A 24,537-nucleotide genomic window follows, 5' to 3' on the forward strand; every position below is an offset into this window, starting at 1 on the left:
AAAAGATTACTTTTCATTTTCTCAGTCATGCTTTAACATTTTAGAAGGAATCCTATCTTCATTTTCAAAAATACCTCATTTAGAATTGTGGAATCTGAAATTGTGCAAGAAATCCTTAATTGAGAGACTTTGATTAATATTGTATAATCATGTTAGTCATCAGCACCAGTAATTACACACTTCGTTCAGAGTGCCAACTCTCATGCTTTCCTGTTGATCTGAGCTATCACCCTGTATGTTACAGGCAAAGGAAAAGTGAGCCACTCGTTTTAGACCCAGAACTTTAATTACCTGTAGCAATTCACATTGTTATTGACAGATCAACATCTTCTGCTAAGGACATATTAACTCATCTGTGTCCAAAATCCAAAGCAACTTTAAATTTAATTTTTAAATTGTATTGGTAAGGATCACTCATCAGTGTGTGGAAAGAAATGTGTTGATGGAGTTTACTTCTCTGAAATTGCTAATGTGTTGATCAGCTGTCAAAGCTGAACTCCTACAGAAGTTAACCCTGTTAAAAATGAGTTTTAGGCCTTAATCCCATCAGAAATTATGCACAGGGGTAACTTTATCTAGGTGAGTAGTTCTGTCAAAAGCTCTGCTCCATATGTACAGTTATGTTTGTAATTATTTGCAGGATCAAGTATTCAAAGACCAGCTAGTCTTATCTACCTCCCACTAGTGGAAACTATATCTAAACATGACAAGAGTAAGTATTTTTTCCATGTCTTTTCACCTATCCAAGCAGCAGCTACTCAGGTCCTCAACTGTCTTGTTAAAACAATTGTTTTAAAATGACTGCAATCACCTACAGTAGAAACGCTAAAGGAATGTCAGAGACCTTGTATAATGCCATATGTCTTTGAATTAATATATTTTTTTCAAAATAAAGTATTTCCCTAGGCATGGCTAGTTCACTTAAATCTACAAGTATCCTGTAGTGATAGAAGTTAAAAACTAACATAGAAAAGTGGAGAGGGAGGGTTTCTCAGGCTTTTCTCGATGTGAAATGACTTGTGAGTCTGGATGACTTTTATGTGTGGTTTTAGAAGATTCTCTCTTGTTTTTTCTCTTTGTCTCATCTTGCTGCCTGAGCATCAGTGTCCATCTCTTTACACTGTACTCATGAAGTTGTTGTTCTAATACCAGATAATTGTGCAGAATGTTCATTCTGAAGGAGTTTCCCTCGGGTTAAACAAATTCAAAAATAATGACTGTGGAGAATAATGCCAAAAAAAAAGCTTTTGAAATACTAATCAAACCAGAACTTCAGTTTTCTCTAGATATTGATGCAAACTTCACTATAGTTGATTTTCTTTTCAAGCTTACACTTCCAGTGCCATATCAGGCCCAAACAGGGACTTTATCCACAGAAAAAAAAAATATATATATATATATATTCAGTAAGACTTTTCAGTGCATTGGGCTTGCCAATTGGGCTTTTAAGAAAGGCCGTTTAGTTTCCATGACTCATAAGCTGACAGTGGTAGGAAACATGCCCGATTTTGTTTTGCAGTTAGTGTAATGATGTTGTCCTGCAACAAACCTTAACATAACTAGGAATTTTGATTTGACGCCAAAGTGAGCAATATTGCTGGTGACCTTTGAACTGGCAGTAAAGTGGCATTCTCAAGGCCTTAAATTAGTAGGGCAAGCAAAATAGCAAATCTGTTCTTCTGTTATAAACTGCAGTATGGTTGGCTCTACAGTTAAATTACCCTTAAGGACAAATAAAGATGGGTGATCTTGGTCATGGCCACAGGCGCCATAGGGACAACAATCAAATGAAGTTATTTGGGCTAGTTCTTTCTGGTTTTGTTAGCAAGGCAAAAATACTCTTCATGCTAATTCATACCTATCTTAGGGCCATTTTCTGATCAGCAGAATATCAGGTAATTGCAGTGAGTACAAAGGAATACTTCTGGATCTACCCAAGTGCAACACAGATGAGTATTACCATCGAGCTAAACTCTACTCTGGGTTTTACTGGAGCATATATGAGGTTACTACTGAAATGAATGGAAATTTTTCAGGTATCTGTTCTGGAAGCAGGATTTGTGCTAGCAGAATTTGGCCCACAAGCCCTAAGTACCTTTTAGAGTACCACAGACAGTAGTATCGCATGGGAAGTGGTATGCTATACATCGGAAGGGCATGCTATACAAAATGACAATGCTGAGACTTGTTACTGACCAAGTCATATTGTCGTAGAAATTAAGGTTTGTGCTTACTACTGACAGTGTTGTTTAAACAACTCAAAGACAATTGGGTAGTTTTTTTCAAGTGAAACAAATTATGTCTCAATTTGCCTTAAAGGAACTGTGAAAGCTTCTTTAACTTAAGCCTGATTGAACTGAAACACTGTTTAATTGTATTTGTTGCTTTAGAGCTTTTGTTATATTGTGCCTACAAAGCAAATTATGTTTACATAAAAATATGAATAAAATATTGAGCATAGCATTATCCTTGGCTTATATGTTTTATTCTAATATTATGGTCACATCAGGGAACTGACTTGGAATTGGTTAAGAATAAATTTGAGGTCTTATTTTCCATTTTGGTCACTGAGGGATATACAAATTTTATTTTTATTTTTTATGGCAGAGTACATCGAAGTTATTAAAATCACTGTGCTACTTTACAGAACATTAACGATTTAGATATAAAATGTTGAATGTTACAGTCTAAGAAATTCAAAGCATTATATAAGCACCATTCATTAAGTGTTCAGGGAAGGGTATTTTGATACAGATAGAAACTAGTTTCCAGAATTTTAGCACTCAGGTTGCACTGGGAAGCAGACTGACACACAAGTTATCCTCAGAGAGACAGTTCCTTTCAGAAGTGAAGATTCTCTAAGGGAATAATCTTAAAATAGGATCCAAAACAGCAGCCACCAAGTTAGCTAATAGAAAGCAAGAGAACATAATGAATCTAAAATCCCACTCTCACTAGGTCTTGGTCTTAACTCAGGACTGCAAGGAGGCTTACACTTTTTTTTTTTTCTTTTCTCCAAAAAGCTGATTATAGTTACTAAACTTTACAGGTCAGCTCAAGCCTGTACTTGAGTACATGGCTTTAAAGGTCTCCCTGCATGAAAGGAAGAAATGATTCAATGAACTTCAATTTAGTATCTAAACAAGGAGGAAGTGTTAGCTTTGGTTCATTCCAGTCATGCAGGACATGTTCTAAAGCCTGTAACGTCCCTAGAAAAATCTCACTTCAGTATTTCCTGCATCTGCTTTATAATCTAAAAGCTCATATGTACACTGGCTGATTGTGAAGAGGACCAGAGTAAATTTCTGCCCTTTGTTTTGAAGTCTTAATAAGCAAGTAATGATCAGTGCATCCCTAATCACAGCGTCAGGGTAAGGCTGAAAGCAAACAGCGATAGCCTTTTGCAAACTCTGTGATTGCTAATAAAGCTCTGCCTTTTACCAGCTTTCCCACTGGGCCATCTACACTGAACTGTCACACAGTCCAACACACAGAAGCTGCTACCTACCAGGCAAGCGGGGATGCAGCAGGCTGCCTTTCTGTGGCATCTGGCCAGATAAAAATGCAAAAAACATCCTAGGATACTGAGTATCCCTGGGTCTTGCCTCATCATCCAGTTTGTGCTTCCCCCCTCATTTTCTATGAGTTTAGTGGTTGATCCTGGTTGTTTTTTGTTAGAAAAGAGTTTTCTAATATGCCCATGTTTGCCAGCACACAACATACTTTAACCTCCAACTCGCAAAGAACTGTGCAGGAATTTCTCCCCCTGGCAGCACCTAAGTCCCTTGGTGAGAGCTATCGTTCTGTTTCACTGCAGGAAGAGCCAGAACAACTAACACACTGTAATTGCTACCTGCATCAAGGCACCTTTCCCCCCCCCATCCCCCCAAGTAATTTGTAACATCTAGGCAAACATCCTAATGTTCTGCTTTGAGAGAACAGGTTAGAGTGTAAATGCAAATGTGGCTTTATCTCCTCAGTCTGAGCTGTCATGCTGATTGATTGTGCTCAGTTGATCCTAACTAAGCCATTCCTTTCATGTTTACCTGGCCTATCTCTATCAACTCCCTCTGCAGCAAATGGTGTGGTTTCCTGAACATTGCCTTGATCTCTGCTGTTTGTAACAATGCACCTCACTGCCAGTGCGCTGTGCAGAAACTGGGAGGTGTTGTAAGAACAGTGCAGATGATGAAGAGTTAGAGGATGAATGTGTGAAAAGAAATGAATCATGTATGTCTCAGTCCAAGAGTAACAAGTGAGTAGAATTGCAGCGTGTTAGCTGGTGGGAGGCTGTGGGGTGGTTTGCTACAGGTGTGGGGTTTAGTCACTGCCCAGACTGTTGCCCTCCTGCGTGGCAGCCTCTAAGTCTTTCTGCTCTTGCTCCCTTTTTTACCACATCACTAGAAACTGGACTCACTTCAGAGGAAGCTCAGCACTCCGAGTTCAGTGTAGCTCCTGTCTCTCTGTATGAAGCCCTGCATGTTTACCAGGCTGCAGAACAGTGCATCAACACCAACCTGGGAGGCAAACAGGGCAGCTCCCCCAGCCAGCCAGGCCTGTGTAAAGCTGAAAAAGGGAAGGTTCAAGAGGTGCTGCTTTTTACTGTATAAAGAGGTGCCTGACACTGACACTGTTGCTGAAGTCAGTACCCTCCTTGGAGCTACTTTAACAGCCCCCCTACTTCTCACCAGGTTTGGCATGGGGGTCTCGGCCCTTCTCTGCAGGGTTTCTACAGCCCTTGCAATACTCAATGACCATCATTGTTCTCTGATAGCACTTAAAGAAAAGTAATTTTTTTTACCTCCTGAAGAATACTGGGTCATGTCCACTTTCATCCTCCACAGAGAGTGACAGACAAACTGCTAGTGGACTTAACACAGGTAGATTAACCCTTCACATACAGGAACTTCTCTTCCACAGACATTTTTGGTAAGATGAGAAAAAAAGGCCAGGAACAAGTATTAGCAGCCTTCACAGCGATTGGCCTGTCTCTTAAGCACCTACCATCATATAACATCAGCTTTTATTTATAAAGGAACAGTCTTCACAGTTGTTGGCAAAAGCTTTAAAATTGACTGAACTAAAACATAATCTGAAAACACAAGACTTTAATCTTCCAGCTTCAGAACCCTCCTCATGTTTAATGCTTGGTACAAACACCACTAAAAAAACTGCAAACTGGGCAGCCAGGGATTAAATGGGTGGGCTGAGAGGTGCCACTGGCACTTGTTAGTGTAGGAATAGCAGCTGCCAGCTATAAAAAGGACAAGAGGCTTGTGGTTGAGTGCATGGGGTCTGTGACTGAGGGAGGGCTGCAGGGGTGGGGGCCTGCTTGTCTTCCTTCTCAGATCAGGAGGGCTTTGATCTGTCTGGAAGAGTTTGTTTGGTTTGGGTTTTTTTCCTTGCTTAGTGACCACACCAAGATGCTACACAATTAGCCCAAAAGAGCTAGGAAAAATAGTAAAGGAAACTGTTCTATTGTGAGGGCTGAGGAACAGGAGGTATTTCTATGGGGGCAGGCTTGCTCTGAGTCCTGCAGCTGTGAAGTCCTAGCACCAGCCATGCCCACAGCTCCAGGCTCTCTGTGCTCCCAGTTCCAAGGCCAGGCTGCCATCAGTCAGGCTCCTGCTACCTGCAGCACTGCTGGGAGCAGCTCTGCCTCAGCACCTGCCAGAACTAGAGATGTGCTCCCTTCTGCCAGACATTAGCTGTGTCCCTGCCAAACATCATTTTCCTGATAAGCTGCAGGTTCCAGTACAAATCATTTTGTGCTCTTCTGCTGGGTAATCTTTGTAAATGTATTTCCCACATGGAGATACGTGTTTCACTATATGGCACAGCAGTGAACAATGATCTTAGCTGCCCTAGAAGGACACAGTGAGACAGCAGATATGCTGGATGCATTTTTTATGATAAGGGTTTCTGTACTTTCCCTTAGCCCTTGGGCTGGCCAGGTAATTAGCTAATAACCAAACAATACTTGTGAAGGCTGGTGGGTGAAGTTAGCTGAATGGTGACTGGGGTGTCTTCTGGTGATACCAGCATTGTGTGGCCTGGAGGACATGTCAGATCAGTGATGTTTTCCAGAGGCTTCTAAGAGAAAACATTTGTTACTAACACAGAAGAGAGATGTTGACAACTGAAGTGTTTTTCTTTTCTAAGTCAGTTTGCTTTGGCAGATTATTTTTCTGTTTCTCTGCTGTTTTTCCTTGTAGTGTCTGCATTTTATATTAGGAATGTTTTCCCACTTTAAAAAAAATCAAACCAAGCCTCCTGTGACTCACCAAGTTATCTCATTGGTCCTATAAAAGCATCCCTTTGAGTTCCTGGACCATTTCTATTGTAGACGGGAAAAATGAAATTAAGTTACTTGTCCAATGCCATATTATTGCTATTTGGTTTAAGGATTTACAGTTCTCTGGCATTTAATTCTCCACTTACTGAAGGAATCCTGATTAAACTTAGCAGCTGAGCTGGAAGTTTTGCCTCCATGGCTGAAAGCTGTATCTCAAGTCATGCCTGTTCCAAAGCAAAGGAATTACACAGAACCTTATACTGAATACCCTGAGCTGAGGTCCTGTCAGCAAAGACCCATAGAAATATATGCAGCTGAGACAATAGTCTCAGTTTTCCTTGCTTTCTCATCAAATATCATAGCTAAGAGCCTGAACCAGCACTGCATGTGGCCATTATAAGCATTCTATTGTATTTTCTTGATCATCCTCTCTACATAAATCTGAGTAATTGCCTCTGGTAAGGCATCACAGGGAAAGGAGCAACCTGGATCCCCGAAGCCAGCCTTTTCTGACAAGCAGTGCCTGGATTCAGGCAAGACTGCAGATCCCACCGATCTGGCTCATCCTCATCTCATGGGTAGAACTGGCTTGCTCCATTTGTGGATCAGATGGGAAACAGTGTTGCATACAGGGCTGTAAAAATGAGTGCCATCATAAAGTGCTTGCCAAGTGATGTTGGATGCATACATCAGTGGTGTGTTTACGCAGAGTGTCCCTAGAGAGAGGCAGTACTTGGAGGCTCAGCATAGGCAGGGACAGGAAATTTACAGAAGGAATTGTCTTTCAAGTCTCCCCTGAATGATCAATCTGCAACCACTCACCTAAACCTATTCGATGCCATTGCCTGTGCTGCACAGCACTTGCTCTAACCAGTTCACACATTAAACGTTAGTCTCATTTCAATAGTGTCTTTCTTGCAGCATATTCCCTAGCACTGTAGGTTAATTTAATAAAACATAATATGATTCATATGAGATTTTTGATCTACATTTTGTTCAACATGTCAGTGATTTATAAAGTTATTACACAGTGTTCTGTTTGCTAATCAAGCAAAACAGAATAATAAAAGGATAATTGTTGCAAGCTTCCTTCCTTATTCCCATTAAGATGGTAAATTCAACTAAAACTGGAATCTCCCAGGAGTTTTACCACTGGCTTTGCTAGGGACAGCATCAAGCTGATTGGTCCTCTAAATGAACCTAGTCATAGCTGCAGTATTAAAAATTCAGGGAGTAATATTTATTTCCATGTCATAACTTTTTTGGTGGGGGGAAAAATACAACAGGATTCTTTTTTTTCATCCTTACTCAATTCTCCATATTAAAATACACATATGCATTGCCAAACCCACTGATCTTTCTTGAGGGTGCAGTATTGGTTTGTATTTGTTTTATGGAGCCACTGGAGCAAGTAAGTGAAGTACAAAATGGAAAATCCTTGCACAGAGCATACAGCTGCTCCTCTGCATTTGCAGGTGTGCTGCATCTGATGCCCCAGGGGACTCGTGGTCCTCCCCTCTGCCACAGGCCGGCCAACCTCCTGCATCAAGTGCCAGGTTGTATAAGAAGCTTGGCTGTGTAAAGCAAGCGCTTGTCTGACGGGTCTTGCACCAAGAGATGAATTTGCTAGCCTTTCTTTAGAACAGCTGTTTTGTTTCCTAGTCCCATTAGATCACTTGTAAAGGGACTGCCTGGATAAAGATCATTCATTGCTTGCAACCTGGGGAGCATCCACATCAAGCAGCAGTGAGGAGTGCCAAGTTCCTCAGACTAATGGAGACTCAAACTGTTAAGTCTACGTAGCAGCATGCACCTCTGTGCAAACCTGCCACCTCCTATCTGGAAGCAGTCTTGTCAGCTCAGCAGGCTGGACTAGCTCAGATCTCGTGCTGCACGAATATTACTGGTTTGCTTGTACATGTCCAGCTTTGGTGACCTGGCACCACTTTTCATGTGCATGGGAGATGGTCCCCGTTTTCCATTAATTATCAGAGAAGGAGCAAAGGCCGTTTGCCTTACACAGGCAGAACTCTGTTGCCTTTAGTGAGAATTTACGTCACAAGAGCTTCCCCTTCCTCATTTCTGAGGGCTGACAGCCTTCCAGTGATGTGCAAGTCTATTGAGCAAGGGAGAGCACAGGGCTCGATAAAGCCATGAACTAGCAGCGCTCTCCGCTGTTGGATTGCCCATTTGATTTGATGTGAGAGGGGAGGAACCATGGCACATGGTTGCAACCTGGACCTGCGCTTGCTCGCACTGCAAGAGGACAAGCACAGGGCAAGTAAACCATAAGAGCTGGCAGGTCCAGGTCCATGTCAGCTGCAGGCCTCCATGTCAGAGGGGAACCTGGCCCTAGGTAGGGGTATGAGAATTGCAAAGATCTGTCCTGTGGCTGGAGGGGCACCAAGAATAAACCTGGGCAGTGAATGTCAAATCCAGGCAAACCTAACCTGTTCATTCTCCCGCTGCAATGAAGTGGTGTCAAACACGTATGATCCTGAGATTCAAACATCTTTAGAAGATTAATCAGCTGATTTAATCAGTCAGATGTCCATGTAACTTGTGAAATCATGTCACTTTTTTATATGAAGCTGATTTAATCTGGGCAGAGCCCATAGCATTATTTTAGGAAACAATATTAACAAAGCCAGTACAAATGATCTCCCATTCCTTCTGAAATCCCAGCTATACAAACATGTTTGACCTGATGAGTGTCTGTCTGCAACTGCTTTTCCTACAGTAATGAAGCATCTAGAAACTGTAGGAACAGACTGAGCCTCATCCTTGACTGGGTAACACTGGTGTAAGGCCATACAACAAAATGGGTTTAGTCTGAGTATTAAGCAGACAGAGGAGAGCCTGGCCTTTTCTCTTTTAACTTTGATGTATAAGCAATATAAAAAATCAGCACTCTCCTAATCATTCCTAGGGCACTTAAGACATCTGCTGGAAACGAGAATAAACTGCAGTAAGAATGTACATGACAAAATGAATAACGAAATAATGAGAAATTCTGTGAAGTTTACATTTACAGTGTCTAAATTACTTGGCAAATGCCAGAATATTTTCCATTTGAAAGTACTATTTGAAAATACTTGAATGAATAGCCTGTTTATTCCCGCTGTTCTAGTTGCCACTGAGGAATCACATTTCAGTCTTAAAAAACTTAAAGTCTGAACAGAGTCTTTGAACTCCCTTCTTCCCCAGTGTGTAAGGTCACGCAACAAACACACATGCACAATATGTAACATCATGTGCTAGGAAGAAGCTCTGACACTAAAGTACAGGCCAAGTTTCAGGCTTTGGGTGGACGTGAGCATTGGCTGCCATTGTATTTGGGTACAGAGGATCACACAAATACCTCTTTCCCCCTTTACTTATAAATCTTGCTTGCAAACATCTTGCTTGCAAATCATAATGTGACTCCAAGTCCTCTTTAAAGAGCTTCCCAGAACATTGTATATTTTGTAAAGTTGTGTGGCCCTGCCACTTGCATGTCCTCTGCTGCTTAATCCCACATTATAAACCCACAGCTCAGGGTCAGATGGCAGCATCTGATTTGTGGGGTCATGGCACAAGGAGAGGCTGCAGCACCAGGCTAGAAATACATGGGAGATGGACAATGATCCAGGAGCATGACATGAGGGTCGCACACAACCCAAGCAGTGCACAAAGAAGTCTTACAGCATCCCCCAACTCTACCAGAGGAATCTCATTTTTTAGGAAGAAGAGAAGTATGGAATTGTATCCCCCTTTTCATGAGCAACAGCCACTTTTAGCGAGTTATAATGTTAATTCCTTCAGTTCTGAATCCCAAAGTATGCCATGTCCAAACCCATAACCCCTGCTTCTGAAATCCCCCCAATCTGCAGATGAGTGCACCCTCTCAGCTATAACTGCAGCTGTCTTCTTGCTGATCCCTTCAGATTTTCATTAAAAACTCTGGGGTTCTCCCAGACATGTAGTGCAGGAGCTGGAACATCCCACAGTTTCTGAAACAGACTAATTCTCCTCATTAAATATTGCCAGTATCTCAGCCAGGGTCTAGCTACGGAGACAGTGTAGACAGTGCAGTGAGTGTGTTTTCTATAGACATTAGCAAGCTGGCTTTATACTAGACAGCTTGAATGCTATCAGCAAACAAGCTACAGAACACACCAGAAAAGACAGGTAAATATGTGTTGTGCTGGTTTGCAGTGGAAGCCATGCTAGCCTGGCTACAAGACATGTACTACGATTTCAAATCCATAAAGACAGTAGCTAACAGGAAAGGTGGATGCTGTGCTACCTCATCATGGTTCTTTCCACCCAAACTAGAATTCAGCAGGGAAAAGTAACCAAGGCTTCAAAAAAAGCCCTCAGATTTCTGTGTTTTTAGGGAGTGTTTGAAATGGTATCTAATACAGTAACAGCATAAGGCACCTGTGTACCACCAAAACACAGCGGTAAGGGTAGGAGAGCAGGTGGGAGGGAATGTTACACTGCTGACCTTTCACAAGAGCGCAGCGTTCCCAGAAATGAATGTTACTTCTCCATAGACTTATTGGGCTGTTAAAGAAAATTGCACTAATACAGGTTATTTTTTTCTTTTCTACCCTCAGCATCCGGGAGGTGATGTGTGATTTGCACTTTTATCCCATCATGGGGTCAGGGGTGTGCATGATGTGGGGTGGCAGAGCTAGCCAGGTAGGAGCTAGCCAGGCAGGAGCTAGCCATTCCCTCCAACTGCCCCTTTCCCAGCCTCCAGCAAGGCAGGGTCACTTTTCACCTCTCACTGCTTGAGTTCACTTTCAGAGGCAAGCAGACATCTCCCCAGCATTTATATGTAGGTGCTATTTTTCCTTCCTGACCATGCAGCTAAAAACTTCCTTTAAACTTCAAAGAATGGTATTTTACTTGGACCACACCACATGTTTTCCAACCCTGGGGCCTGGTGCATGAGCTGATTATGCCGGTGCATGGGGGTAGTGCTGCATCTGAGGAACTTTAAAGCAGGGTCAGCTGCTTGCAGGTCCTGTGACAGCCTTGAACTGCAGAGCCATGGTTTGGCTTCCTGCCTCAAGACAGGCTGGCAGCCCCCAACTGAAGCGTCTCCTTGGCAGTGTGCAGCCACACCAGCTGGGTGGGAGCACCTCTGTAGAAGGGCCATGGCACAGAGTTGGGGACCTCAAAGGTCATATGGCCATGCATGGGGTGGGAATTTGAGTTTCTGGATTGGCAAAGCAGAAGGCCTCAGCCCTTGAGCAGAACCTCTGAGGCCTCAGTGAAGTACAGCCATCAAAGGGAGACATGATCACACTCCTGAGAAGGTCTGATTTTCCATCTGGTATAGGAAAATCCTACAAACATCTACACAAGCCAAAACATAATCCTCACTCTAGCCAGCCCTACTGGCAGTACGCAAAGCTGCACTGTTGGTAACCTGCTATGAACCTGTGAATGTGCAATTCAGACTGTCTGGAGAGCTTCACAGAGCCTAAATCAAGGCTTTGTCCAAATCGTTCTCTCTAGCACACATAAGGATGAGCAGAGCCTATTAAGATCATGTTAATGTGAAGCTGGAAAACCTCATATTAGGGAGATTGTGATGATCAAAAATAAAATATTTAAAGGGAGAAATTAAATGCTCAGAATGTTTTCAGATCATTTCCAGGAAGGAAAAAAGGCAGCACACATTACAGGAGAAAAATTAGCACAACAGGTAATTTGTGTTTACAAAAGAGAAAGAGACACATTCTCACACACATCCCGAGGGCTAAACAAGCTGAGCTGCTGCCAGTAAATCCCAACGTGGAAACTTTGCCAAGTCCACAGGATAGCATTTTAAAAGACCCCATTCAACTCTTCTATTTGCACCTGGATTGCAAAGAAACTCTTTTAAATTTTCTCCTAAAGTCCCTTATCTTTAGAGATGAGACAGAGTCAGTCTGTTCTGAGGGGGAATTATGGTTTGCTCTCTTTGCACATTTCACATAGACATCAAAACAATTATCTCTAAATGAACAGCTATTTCTTTGAGGTCCTTCCTGCCTTAAGCAATAGGCAATAACACTCAGCAAAATGCTTAACATCTACTTATTTTTATAGCTAAAGGCCTGAAGTAAAAAGGATTTGGCAACTGTGCCATTACTTTGAGATCTCTGAACCCTGCAAGAAGGCAATACTAATCAGTGCAGAACAGCATTGGGTAAGTAACCAAAAGAAGAGTGCCATGGCTTCGCTAACATTATTTCATGTAGATCTGGTGAATCTCTTCTGACTTTGATGAGTAGTATTTTCTCAGCTTTACAACCTAGAATCTATATTTACTGCTACTTATGAGAGAATGAAAGGAGTACAGGTGAGATAGTTTGGTCTCGTGGACAAGATAATGATATTTGCCTTAAATATGTGTGATAAATACAAGACAAGTCTTGCAAACTGTTTACCCTCCTTTCTGCTTGCTAAGACCCAGCTGTGAGATGCTGTTGTGACAAACACAAATAGGAGATACAAAAAGCACTTATTACAGAAGCTCAAAATACTGTCCTGATTAATCTTTTCAGTACACATACATTATTTATATCTCAAATTTCTTCAGTTTTTGAAGCTTGTGTTGACAAGCATGGGAACTGAAAAGCACTAGACCTGTAGGTAATAACAGCTAGGTTTGGAACTGAAAATTCCACCTTCAGAAGCCTGTTTATTGATCAATCCCATTATCAGTACCAATCCCATTATCAATCCCATTGCCACAGTACCAAGGTGAGGCATGCATGTGAGAGCAGACATGAACGCCTTCTTTTCAACACTCAGTGATCACCAGTGCGGGTCACTGGTGGGCAGCCTGGTTTTGCAATAAACCTGGAATCTCATTGAATTCTAAAAGGCAGAGCAGATCACTTGTAACCAGAAAATTTCCTTTCAAAAGAACAAATTAGCATGAGAGGAAAAAATTTTACCTGATTGCAAAAACCCAAAATATCATTAATAAGTTTCACGGAACCTCACATACCATAAGGTTAGCCCTTCCCTTTTCTAAACACACGGTTTGTTTGTACAAATTTCCCCAAAATAACTTTGGTGTTGGGATGTCTGCCATAATCCTGCCTCATACCTGGTTGGACTGAGATCAAATCTTTAAGAAAGACTTTGCAAGACTTTTCAAGGCCAAAGAAATCAAGCATACAGTAATTTTCCAAGGATGACAATCTGTGACTAGCAGAATTCACAAAATTTTTTACATTTAATTGAAACAAATGAAAATCAACTAGTGGATCCCATTTACCATCCAAGTCAGTCACAAAAACTGATGCATGGGAGGTGATAGATTTTTACTAACTTTTGCGTTACCTACTTTTGTTGGCTATACTGACTCTTGCGATTACCCCACTTGGAATTCCTTAGCCTGGCAACTGCTCTGATCAGTTTTCATTTTCTCTTTATTCTTTGAGTAGAAGGGGCAAATAGTTACCTACATACAAGCTTTTTTTTTTTCCCAAATCCTATGCTATGCTGAATTTTCCACAACTGAAATGTTTTAAAAAAAGTTTGCTATGATTTCAGCAGCAGATACAGCCCATCAGTTTCCCCTTTGGTCAAACATGCCCCAACACAGTTAGCTCTGAAGCACAGGGGGGACTGTAGATCTCAGTAAAACATAACCAGTCTACAAGCAATATGTGAGCAGTTTGCTTTTCCACAGACTGAAGCATTAATTTTCTTTAAAGATATTTATTACAAGTAATGTTTTATTTGTAGCTCTACTACCTCAGGAGATATGTAAAGGACATGATCTCCCTACATAGGATCTTACACCACCCAACAGGAAATGGCTTCTGCAGCCAGACCTATTTCAGGATCTCAGCCCAGCATCCAGTCCTCGTCTCACACTGACTTCTCATACTCTGTGCCCAATTGCATGTTCTTTCCACAAACCCAGCTATGGCTGAGAATGGAGAGGAAAACAACTGTATGAAGAGTTTTTCTGAGCCAGTTTACAGAGGCATATAAAGGTAGAACTGTCTCTGAGGGGAACAGACTTTTTACCTTGAAGAGCCTCTGTGGAGAAACTGAAATAAACCTTTAACCAAAAGATGCTCACGCTCTGAATGGCTCAGTTGTCTGAAAGCAAATGGAATTAGGTGGGGAGACAGGAGCCATAAACCCAGGTACTTGCACAGTTCAGCAGCTATGGCTTTTGCAAGATGTTTCTTATCAAACAGCACATCAAGAGTGATTTGAAGTGAACTAAGCACTTCAAAACTACCATTTTGTCTGTGTGCAGAAGTTCTGCTACACTGGTGTAAAAAAAGTGCAATCCCATCCTAGCCTGGATGCAGCTCTAAAGATTTAAGGCTATTTATATTTGTATAGCATATCCTGGTATGGAAAGAGGAATAATTTGTCTCAGGAAAAATCACACCTCTACATAGGCTGTATTATCACTCTCTGGGCTGTATTATATTACTATAACTATGCTAGTAAGAGAAAAATTGCAACTCTAAATGATGTTGTAATTCTGGTTTCAGGACCATACACAAACCAGGTACTCACTTCAGCAGGTTCTAGACCTTCTATGTGGTTCCATTTCCTGCTTCCTCACAGTAGCACTGGGAGCTTGTGTCTCCTCAGCAACATACTTTGACTTTTCTTTGACTCTCCTGCCCACACACTGTATACAAGAAGTTTAACTTGCTTTCTCAGTTGCTATAGATTAGTCATAAGTGTGAAACCTATTTCTCGGGTACTCTAGACAAATTCTAGACAAACAAGCCCCTATACTCCTGTGGTCTCTCACAGAAGCTTCAAGGACAGCTTTGTGATTCAGGAGTGAAATCCAGCTAAGCTACTTGCAGACTGGTAAAAGCTCAAAGAGACTACTGAATGCGGGGGCTGAAGCTCTCAAGACAGAGTTTCAGTTTGTTCTTAAAAGGACATAACATGGCTTACTCCAAAAAGCACAGGTTTTTATTCAGGCTCCTGGCCAAGACCTCTCAGAATACCAAATCTGTGTTTTCTTTATACGTCCATATCTAGTGAGTTGTGTGCTTGCCTCAGTAGAGTACAAATCTGTTTCTGTCAGACTCATTTCACAGAAAGAAAAGAAAGCCTGTGTTAGAAAACCCAAGTTCCTAGGAGCAGGAACAGATACATTCTGGTACTGAGTCCTTCAGTGTGCACACTAAAATGCCTGCTGACCCCAGCTGCTGGTCCTACCTCTCTCAGAGCCTGTGAGACAGCTAAGCTCCACATGAAACAGCTCCAGGGGTTTACAGCTCCTTTACTGAGGTAACCCCGAATTAGCATGAGTTTAGTATGTCAGGCTACAAGCTGCAGTGGTTCAGGATCAGCTTCATGTGCAATTCCACAACCTCTAAGAAGGGACCAAGTGAAAAACTAACTGGAGGCAGTTATTGATTCAGCTGTCTGCCCTTAATTAACTTATATTGATGCCCCAATATTACTGGGATAAAATATGGATCAACCCTGAACTTAGGGTAAGTTCTAAGTGACAGATTAAATCCTGAACTAGACCCTTGCAAAGCTCCTTGTTTTCCTCTGACAGCTCACATTTCAGTTTCTGGTGTGCTGGTTGGAATGACAGCCTTTTCCACATTTAACTGTGCACTGAAATGTGCAGCTGTGTGAGTGATTTGTTAGGCAGCCCTGGGTGGGTGGGACCCTGTAATCACCATCCCTGCTGTGCTGTGCTCCATCATAGCACTGAGGACTTAGCATTGTTGACCCTACACAATGTAACATACTTCAATAATTTGAAGCAGGACCACTGAAACCAAGTTTTTCATATCAGGATGCATTTATGAAAAGTTTATTAACTAATGATTAATAGTTACAGATTATTAGACTACAACTAGTTGTTTAAAGGTATCCAAAACAGATGGTGTAGGTGTATTTTGCATTTTAAGTACTGAAGTGCTTTTAGATCGTACATGGGGTTTGGAAAAAGCCAGTATGCATTCACTTAGTATAACAGCACATCCCTACATCTCAGCTTTCATTTAATAAAGTAATAAGTCTCTTGCTGTTACAATTCTGAAAAAAATCTGGCAACATGAGTGGAATGTAACCAAGGCAGAGGTGGCAAAGAGGTACCTGGAACAACAGCTCTGAAGGGCATGAATTGTGCCTGCCAGCACCCCATCACCCAATGATGGCTTCAGTGTCAACATTTTAAACAAATCCTGTCTCACTGGTGGGGGGGGGGGGGGGAAAGAAAAAAGTGTGATGGATGGACACATTATTGTCACAATTGCATTTGTCCACCAAAATTAGTGAGAGGTTCTACTACTTATAGTAATCCTAATTAAAAGGCAGCCCCAACAAAACCCAGAGCCCAAGGGTAAATGAAAGAGATACAAATGCAAAAAGATCTCTGGAGTCCAGAAAGACACTGTCTTGCTTTGAGCATCTTGTGGTTTACTGGGAGCAGCATCCCTTCCTCTGACCATATAGTCAGGACTTGGGAACCTTTGGAAGAGCATCGCTATCTTTTGTTCCCCTGACTAAACCCTGCTGATAGCACACACTGTTCTTAATCAGAAAGGTGGTCATATCTCTTAGGCATTTATTAACTCTTGATAAATTAAGAAATGCACTCCTCACATGATGTCATGTTAGTGTGTATATATATATATACACACACACACACACACACGTGTGTGTGCACATGCAGTTACAATGTTTTCACTTACTCAGAAGTGAGTGAATTCCGGTTTTGTTTCAGTGTAAATAAGATCATGACCATTGGCATCACTTAGCCAGCTTGGGTCAGAGCCATGCTGGGCGAGTCTGTTGTATTTGTAAAAATCTTTTGGCTACTCCTCCTTGAGGCTGGCATCACACAAGGTGTTTTTAAGCATCCATCTGCTTTTCCATACATTTTGGCTTCAAAGTTAAGACAAGAGATAGAGTGCTCATTAGTGGAAATCAGTGTGCTGCTCAGTGCTAGTAGGGCCTCTGTAAAAGGAACCTGTCCCAGCTGAACTCCAAATGGAAACAGGAGTTTCAGACGAAATGTGAGAACAAGGGGGTGCCTTATGCTACAGCCAGCTTAAGTATTAAACACATTTCGTAAGCAAGGAGTTCAGCCAACCCTATCACTACACTTTTATAAAAGTGACCTCCGTCAGTCCCTACTGAGATGTGTCTATGTGACTTGCTCTCAAAGCTGCTAAAGAGGATCTTTGGAAGCTTCTTGTTAAGTTCTTTAGAAGAGACATGGCACAAACTGGACTTAGGATTTTTCTACTCATAAGCATACTACTGCTGGATCTGACCATCAGCCAGGCTTCCAAACTCAAAGCCAGGAAGCACAGCAAACGTAGAGTGAAAGGTACTGGGTTTTAACTGGGAGGAGGGACAGAAGCTTATAGTCTATGCAAGTTTACGGTGTACTTAAATAACATTGCATGAACCAGAAACTAACATTATACAAATGCTTATTAAGAAAGGACAGTTGAGTCTATATTATATCTGTCTTTAAACTATTTTTATGGGAGTTAGCAAAGCTAAAAATAAGGTGGCAGGATGATTTATGGAAATAGAGCTGTACAAGAGTTGCAAATATATTGCTCTGTTATTCCTATTCATCTCTGTTGATATTATTTAGGACTCGGAGGTACAGCTGAGAGAGGACTCTGGCAGATCATTCTTAATTATGTAGTTATATTGACTAAGATCAGAGGAATGGAAAATCATGTACATATGGTGGAAAAGAGCAGAATAAAATATTCAGTCTCCAAGGGTTTTTGTTCAGATTTTCAGACCATTTCCTAATTTTAACAGAATGTCTGTCTAATATTTGTGGAATATTATTTTACCTGTGTGACAAGTACTGTGAAATAGCAAGTCAAACTAATGAAAAAGAATTAGCAGAGAAAGATAGAGCATAAATTCCCAGAGCAAAGCTTATAGAGCAAATAAAAAACCCGCTGAATGTTGTTTGGAAATGTGTATTTAATTTAAAGACTTATTTCTAATAAAAAGGGGGTATGATGGAGTTACACTAATGGCAAATATTTAAACTCCTAGTCAATGAAAATACCACAGCTTTGATAAAGCCATTGTACACCATGATTGCTCTGCTCTGGAGCTATACAGTTATATATATTTTGAATCTCTCTAGTTTTTAGCTTGGTGTCCTTAAGGACAGGCTGCTTATCCATTTGTTTTACCAGCACATTTGTCTGTCAACCTTCCACTAGTTTTGAACTGGAAAAAATTTAGCAGAAGAACAGAGCTCCTGAGGAGAAATTTTCAAATATTTTATGAAATTCAGAATGAGGGTGAAAACAAAACAAATAAACAAAAAAGAGAGATATGTGTTAGTGTAGTGTCCCACTATGAAAAGGTTGCACCAGGAGCTCAACTTGTTCTGCTTTTTGCCTCTTTTGGAGCAGACAGGAGAAATGGAGAGGCTACTATGAACTGTGAATTTCCAGGAGGAGCATGGATTGAAGAACTGGGAGTCCTGTCTTGGGGAACCAGGGAGTCATGAAGGACAGGTGGGGTTATTCCCACAGACAGAAGGGAATATGGAGAAGAGATGAGCTTTCTGGGGTGCAGCTGGAGGATTAGGTGATTAACAGATCTGTAGGAACTGTGGTTTTGTTAGTTCTGCTGTGTGTGAAAGAGCTTATTTATTCCTCATGTTCATTACTGTGGCTTCTGGAAGGTCTGGTTACAGTGACAATAAAATTGTCATCTTGGGCAGCAGAAGCATGCCTGTTAGTTGTTTGATGGTGGTGGAATATTATAATGGTTAAGAAAAAGAATGGAAGAGAAGACATGAAAATGGAGTTATGAGCAAATTAGCTTCTTTTCTTGTCCTACCGTCTTCTTGGTGCTTTTGAAAGTGCTACAGAATGGTGATTCAGACTGAATTTGTGTGACTCAGTCACCAGATCCTCTCTGTACTGATGGAGAGAGTGGAACACTCTTCCTGGGGAAGGGAAATTGCAGCTCAGCAAGCTTGTCTGCGTGTATTCAGACTGTGAAGTTGGATTATATTAGTTGTTCCTCACTGCATTAAAACAAGAATTGCGTGAAACTTTCATGCTCACAGAAATAACATTTATTTTAATAAGCTCAACTTGTGTCTTGCTATTATTTGTATATCATATATATACACCATGATGTACAGCTTCAGTAAATAGGCAAATTTTACTGTAAATTAGATACTGGCACACTAAATAACTATTAGCTGCAACAGTCTGTGGTTTTTAAACAGTTACTAGGATACAGCTCAACTGAAAATGAGATTTAAATATGAGAGTGAAAGGCAAAGGTGAGTTCCTCCTGTTTTTTATAGGAACCCTACAGGAATTCTTTCAGTAAGGCAAAATCCTTAAAAGAAATCAAAACATCCCAGCAATGTAGAAACCCGTGATATTTTAAAACAGCTTTTAACATATAATTTTTTAAATTTTTTTTTTTGCATATGTATCTGTTCATTTCTTTTTTTTAATTTAAGAAAAAGATGACCTAAAGACCCAGATTGACAAATTGTGGCGAGAAGTAAATGCTCTGAAAGAAATGCAAGCACTTCAGACAGGTAAAGCAGCTTACACCGGTGAATGGCTTCCAATTGTTATCAACTGCTTTTCTTCTCTCCTTCACTTCCATCCTTCTCTTTAATGGGGATTTGTGACTGAGAAATACAACTCCTTAAGAGCATGGTAAGCCATAACTGTAATGGTAAGACAAATATTGAAGGAAACATTCTGGTAAAATCAAGTTTGAACTAATGGCACACAAGTGATGATTCTTCACTAAGTGAAATCACTAAAAGAACTACTTTTGTCTTTACTGTGTACAATCCCAGCCTGTGATTTTAGGCATTAACAAAAACAACACAGTGAGAGTTGCTGGGTTTGAGAGTGTAAGTGGTCAACAAATTAGGTCCCCAGCTTTGATATGAACATGGGCTAACATTCAAGGCAAAAATATTCATGGAAAAGGCTGAGAATACCCCTAAGAGGAATCTAAAAGGATTGAGCCTTTATAAAGTGTGCAGCTTGTGGCATTCAAAGGTGAATGTTGCCATAAGACTTCAAAGTAATAACCACTGTGAGTTCAGAAGTATCCCATATCAATGGGCAGAGTCCTTTAAGTATTTAAATAGCCAGATGGAAATTTCCAAATAAAGTAAGAAGGGTAAATACACATGCATCTACTAGACAGTTGTGCTTTTTCACAGCTGTTGACACAAAACTTGGCATTTAAACATGTACAAGAGGACACTACAGAGGAAATTACATCATTCACATGAAACAGAACATATTTTCCTTAGGGATGGCAATATCTCAGTTGTCCTGTTTTACATCTTGGGTTACATAGAGCTTTTTGAGCTTTAAAAAATATTTTTATTTTAATTTTCTTATAAAAAGACTTTAGAAGTTTCTTAAAAGAGGGAGCCTGTGCTAGACAAGTAACTCTTGTTTAAAAGTAATTCTTGTATTGCTTCCAGAAGGAGCTTGAGAGTAAGCATGCAGTGGCTTAGAAATGAAACCAAAGCCAGGAGATTTTCTATCCTCAAAACTTATTTTGAGCTATATTCTAAATTCAGAACCCACACTGTTCAAGTGGATTCCAAATTTGGCAAAAAGAGATCTATGGCCTCTCTAGCTCTGACTGTGTTTATTAATGGCCTTATGATACTTGAAAAAGCAGCTGCTTTTTTAGCTTATGGACATTTCCAAGACACACATTACAATCTGATTTCTTCTTTTGCTTGAATTTCCTAGGTCTCCTTTCTACAGACCATGAAATGTTGCCACACACCATTTAGCAGCACATAGTTTCTCCATAAAGAGGGCCAGTCTCCATTATTACTGCAGCATTGTTGAAGTAGATAAGGTCTCTCTGATCTTTCCCATGAATATAAATTTGTTAAAGAATTCAGCATTTAGCAAATAAGTTAATTATTTTTCTTTGGCTATTAACAGTTGGAAAGGATAAAATTTGAAGGATAAGCCCTAATATAAAATTATGACCCTGAAAATGCAGCAAAGGAATGCAATGAATACTACAACTGGAAATACTAAAAAACTGAGACACACAGGATATGGTCCAAAGTGGATTTCCATATCCTGTTGATCAGATGCATAATGACTTTTTTACAAGAACAGATGACAGGAATTAGAAACAGATTATGGAAAACATCAGGAGAGAAGATGTTCATATTGTTTCATGACATATTTCTAATATCAGTACGAGTTTAAGCAGTAAATGAAATAATCTGGAAGTAGTCACATGCAGAATTCTCACAATAAATGTTACAGGAGTTTATTCAAGGCCTTTGCTGCCTTCCTTAGCTCAGAAGGAACACTCCTTCAAGGAGGGTTCTTTTCTTGTAAGTATTTTTCTTGAAAGAGTCAGTTTTTCACATACCTGCATTAGGAGAGCTGGAAAGCAAAGTTTAATGATTCAGTCCTGCAAGCCTGCCCACAGAGACCTTGGGCTGGAAGAACTGTGACAGCGGTTCTGCAAGGCAATTCCAGTTACAGAGCATGTGCCAAATTAATGTTCTTGGACCTTACATCAAGACTTCCCTGATATGTTCCAATAGAACTAAAAGCAAACAGATTTATAAATGCAAATGTTTAGATTATTTGGTTCAGGTTGTCATGCAAGCTCAGTAATAAGTATACACTTTTTAAAAAAGTGTTTATAGGTTTAAGTCACTTCACCTCATTTGAATTTAGAGCTTGAAGGGACAGACTTTGCTGGGAAGACCAAGAATTAAGAACTAAAGAGGTAAATGTGTACTCTCTTCTGCAGGTGGAAATATATTGGTATTTTTCTGGTGAGCAGGACACATTTAAATAGCACTTTTCTGTCCTGACTTTGTTTGCTAGGAACTAGGCTTAGTTAATGAATAAAACTTTGCTTTTCTTTGGCACTTAAGTGCCATGAATATGAAAAGACCTTTAGATCTGTCTCTTTACTATAATGCTAAGTATAGATTACCTGATGACTAAGTCAAAACTGCCAACAATATAAACATCCACACCTCATCCATTCCATCAGTTTTAAGACTGATGAAATAAGGTGAAAATGTGTGAAAGCAGAACTGTTTGCTAAAAGAAGACATAAGATACACTGACAACAGGCCTGGGTTATATTTTAGCATTCTAAAACAGCAAAAAAAAATTTGAGAAAATTATATTACTGGAGGGAACCTGCGGCTCAAGATCATGCCTGGAGTTTATCAACATAAACACAAGAAAGATTCTCCAAAGCACTTTATGGTGTTAAGTTCACAGCTGTGTCTGTCCTTTTTAAGTGCCTCTTCTCTGGAGCAGCTATAAGAGCATGCTCTGCTTTTGGCCATCCCTTGTGCTTTGCAGAGTATCCATCCCAAGTTGCTTTGCAGAGTGCAGATTTCCCAAAGGCACACTACCATGCTGGCTGCACACAAGGTCTTACATGAACAGGAAGAATAGCAGGAAAACCTGATCTTACTGCTACTTTCAGGCCCACTCTGTGGAAGCAAGAACCTTTCACTTGCTGAGGGGTTTGTCTGCTTAATTCCCAACCTACCTTTAAGAAACTAATTCAAAACTATAGCCCAAACTGTTACTGAACATGCAAACCAATATCTATTCACAGTCTGTCTTCGTGGGACAAAGGTCCATAAGAAGTGCTACCTCATATCAGAAGGCACCAAACATTTTCATGAAGCTAATGAAGACTGCATCGCCAAGGGAGGGACGCTGGCTATCCCAAGGAATAACGATGAAACAAACATTCTTCGAGATTACAGCAAGAAAAGTATGCCTAGGGTGTCTGACTTCTGGTTGGGTGTCAATGACATGATAAATGAAGGGAAATTTGTTGATGTCAATGGCATGGTTCTACAGTACTTCAATTGGGATCGTGCCCAACCAAATGGGGGGAAGCGTGAAAACTGTGTCTTTTTTTCTCAGTCATCACAAGGCAAGTGGGTGGATGAAGTTTGCCGTACTGCCAAAAGATATATTTGTGAATTCCTGATCCCATAAATAAGTATGCAAATGACCATGACTATGTTTTGGGTTATTAACATGCAGTTTTGCTTGTTAGTAACCCCTCCCACTTAGGCAGTGGTGAGTTAAAAATATCCATCTCCTGCATTGTATTCAGTCTTTCCTGAAAGAGAAGTTTTATCTATTAATTTATTTGCTATTCAGATGCTAAAAATGTTATGTTTAGTGAGTGCTCTCATTATGTGCAGGAATATATATTATACTTGGACCTACACTGTATCATGTTTTGGAATATTATTTCAGCCTGATGTTCAGGTTGCTGGAATTCAGCTTCTATTTCTCTACTTTATGTCTCCATGGTAGGACAGCATTTACTTGAACTCAGAACACAAGTGAATTTATTGAAAGTTTTTACAGAAGATTGCTCTATGGTGACATGTGCCAAAATAAGGTGTAAGGATCCTTTCAGTTCCAGGGACTTTGGGATTATGTGAGAAGTGACCATCATCCTTACTGACAGGATGGATCTGTGACCAAGAGCTTTAGCTATGGGTTAAGAAAGCCAAATGAAACAGAAAAATCTGATGTTAATTTTTAAACTACATGGAGTTAAAAGTGATACACTACTAGAAAACAGGGCAAGTAGCTGTTCTCAAACAGGGCGCTTGCTAAAGGAAAAAGGTCCGGCAGTCAAAACATATTTGCTTCTAAATGTCTCAATTATGGTTAAATATTAGATGTCATTTGGAACATTCCCATAGAAGAAACTGACCTGGGAGTAGATCATACCTCTACTATGTAATGCCTTCATAAGATGTGCAAAAGCCTTCTCTCCTGCAGGATCAGGAAGAGGCTTTAGAATTCAGACAGTAACACTGCCTGAAAGCACAGGCAGAGAGGAAGGATCTCCTTTCTGGGCTCATTCACCTCCCTCCACATGGCAGGCAGCACACCTAATTGGCACAAAAGAGTGGGGCCAAACCATGGCTCGTTTGGCTGCATGTAAATTTTCCCAATTTAACATTTAATATTTGAAAATGAATTAAGATGTGCTGGTTATTTCTTGCTGTTCTTAATCTCACAATTGAGGTTTGCCTTCATGTTATAAATAGCAGTTTCTCTCTTGTGTAAACAAATTTCTTTTAAATATTTAAATATATTGCTGCTTGGAGGCTAGTTTCTACTTTTTATCTTTTAGTTGTGCAAGATTTTCTTAAATTATGCAATAAATTTGTGATTACTAATATTTAATTGTAGCAGTATTTTTGACAG

General features: G+C 40.4%; 1 protein-coding gene across 1 annotated transcript; it reads left to right on the forward strand.

Moving 5' to 3' along the window:
• The first annotated feature begins 17,454 nt into the window (after positions 1–17,454).
• Positions 17,455–23,611, forward strand: CLEC3A (C-type lectin domain family 3 member A). Its single transcript, XM_010162982.1, has 3 exons — positions 17,455–17,630; positions 19,770–19,850; positions 22,910–23,611. Exons 1-3 carry the CDS (start codon positions 17,516–17,518, stop codon positions 23,299–23,301), a joined length of 588 nt encoding a protein of 195 aa, XP_010161284.1. The 5' UTR covers positions 17,455–17,515; the 3' UTR covers positions 23,302–23,611.
• The last annotated feature ends 926 nt before the right edge of the window (positions 23,612–24,537 follow it).

Source organism: Antrostomus carolinensis, unplaced genomic scaffold (assembly GCF_000700745.2).
Source record: "Antrostomus carolinensis isolate BGI_N321 unplaced genomic scaffold, ASM70074v2 scaffold5202, whole genome shotgun sequence".
Lineage (NCBI taxonomy): Eukaryota > Metazoa > Chordata > Aves > Caprimulgiformes > Caprimulgidae > Antrostomus > Antrostomus carolinensis.

What these genes read in the sequence shown, in the direction of transcription:
- CLEC3A (XM_010162982.1), top strand. Translation starts at nt 17,516, where the DNA reads ATGGCACAAACTGGACTTAGGATTTTTCTACTCATAAGCATACTACTG. An exon ending in CAGCAAACGTAGAGTGAAAG is followed by an intron (nt 17,631 to 19,769) that starts GTACTGGGTTTT and finishes TTTTAATTTAAG; the next exon opens with AAAAAGATGACCTAAAGACC. An exon ending in AATGCAAGCACTTCAGACAG is followed by an intron (nt 19,851 to 22,909) that starts GTAAAGCAGCTT and finishes ATCTATTCACAG; the next exon opens with TCTGTCTTCGTGGGACAAAG.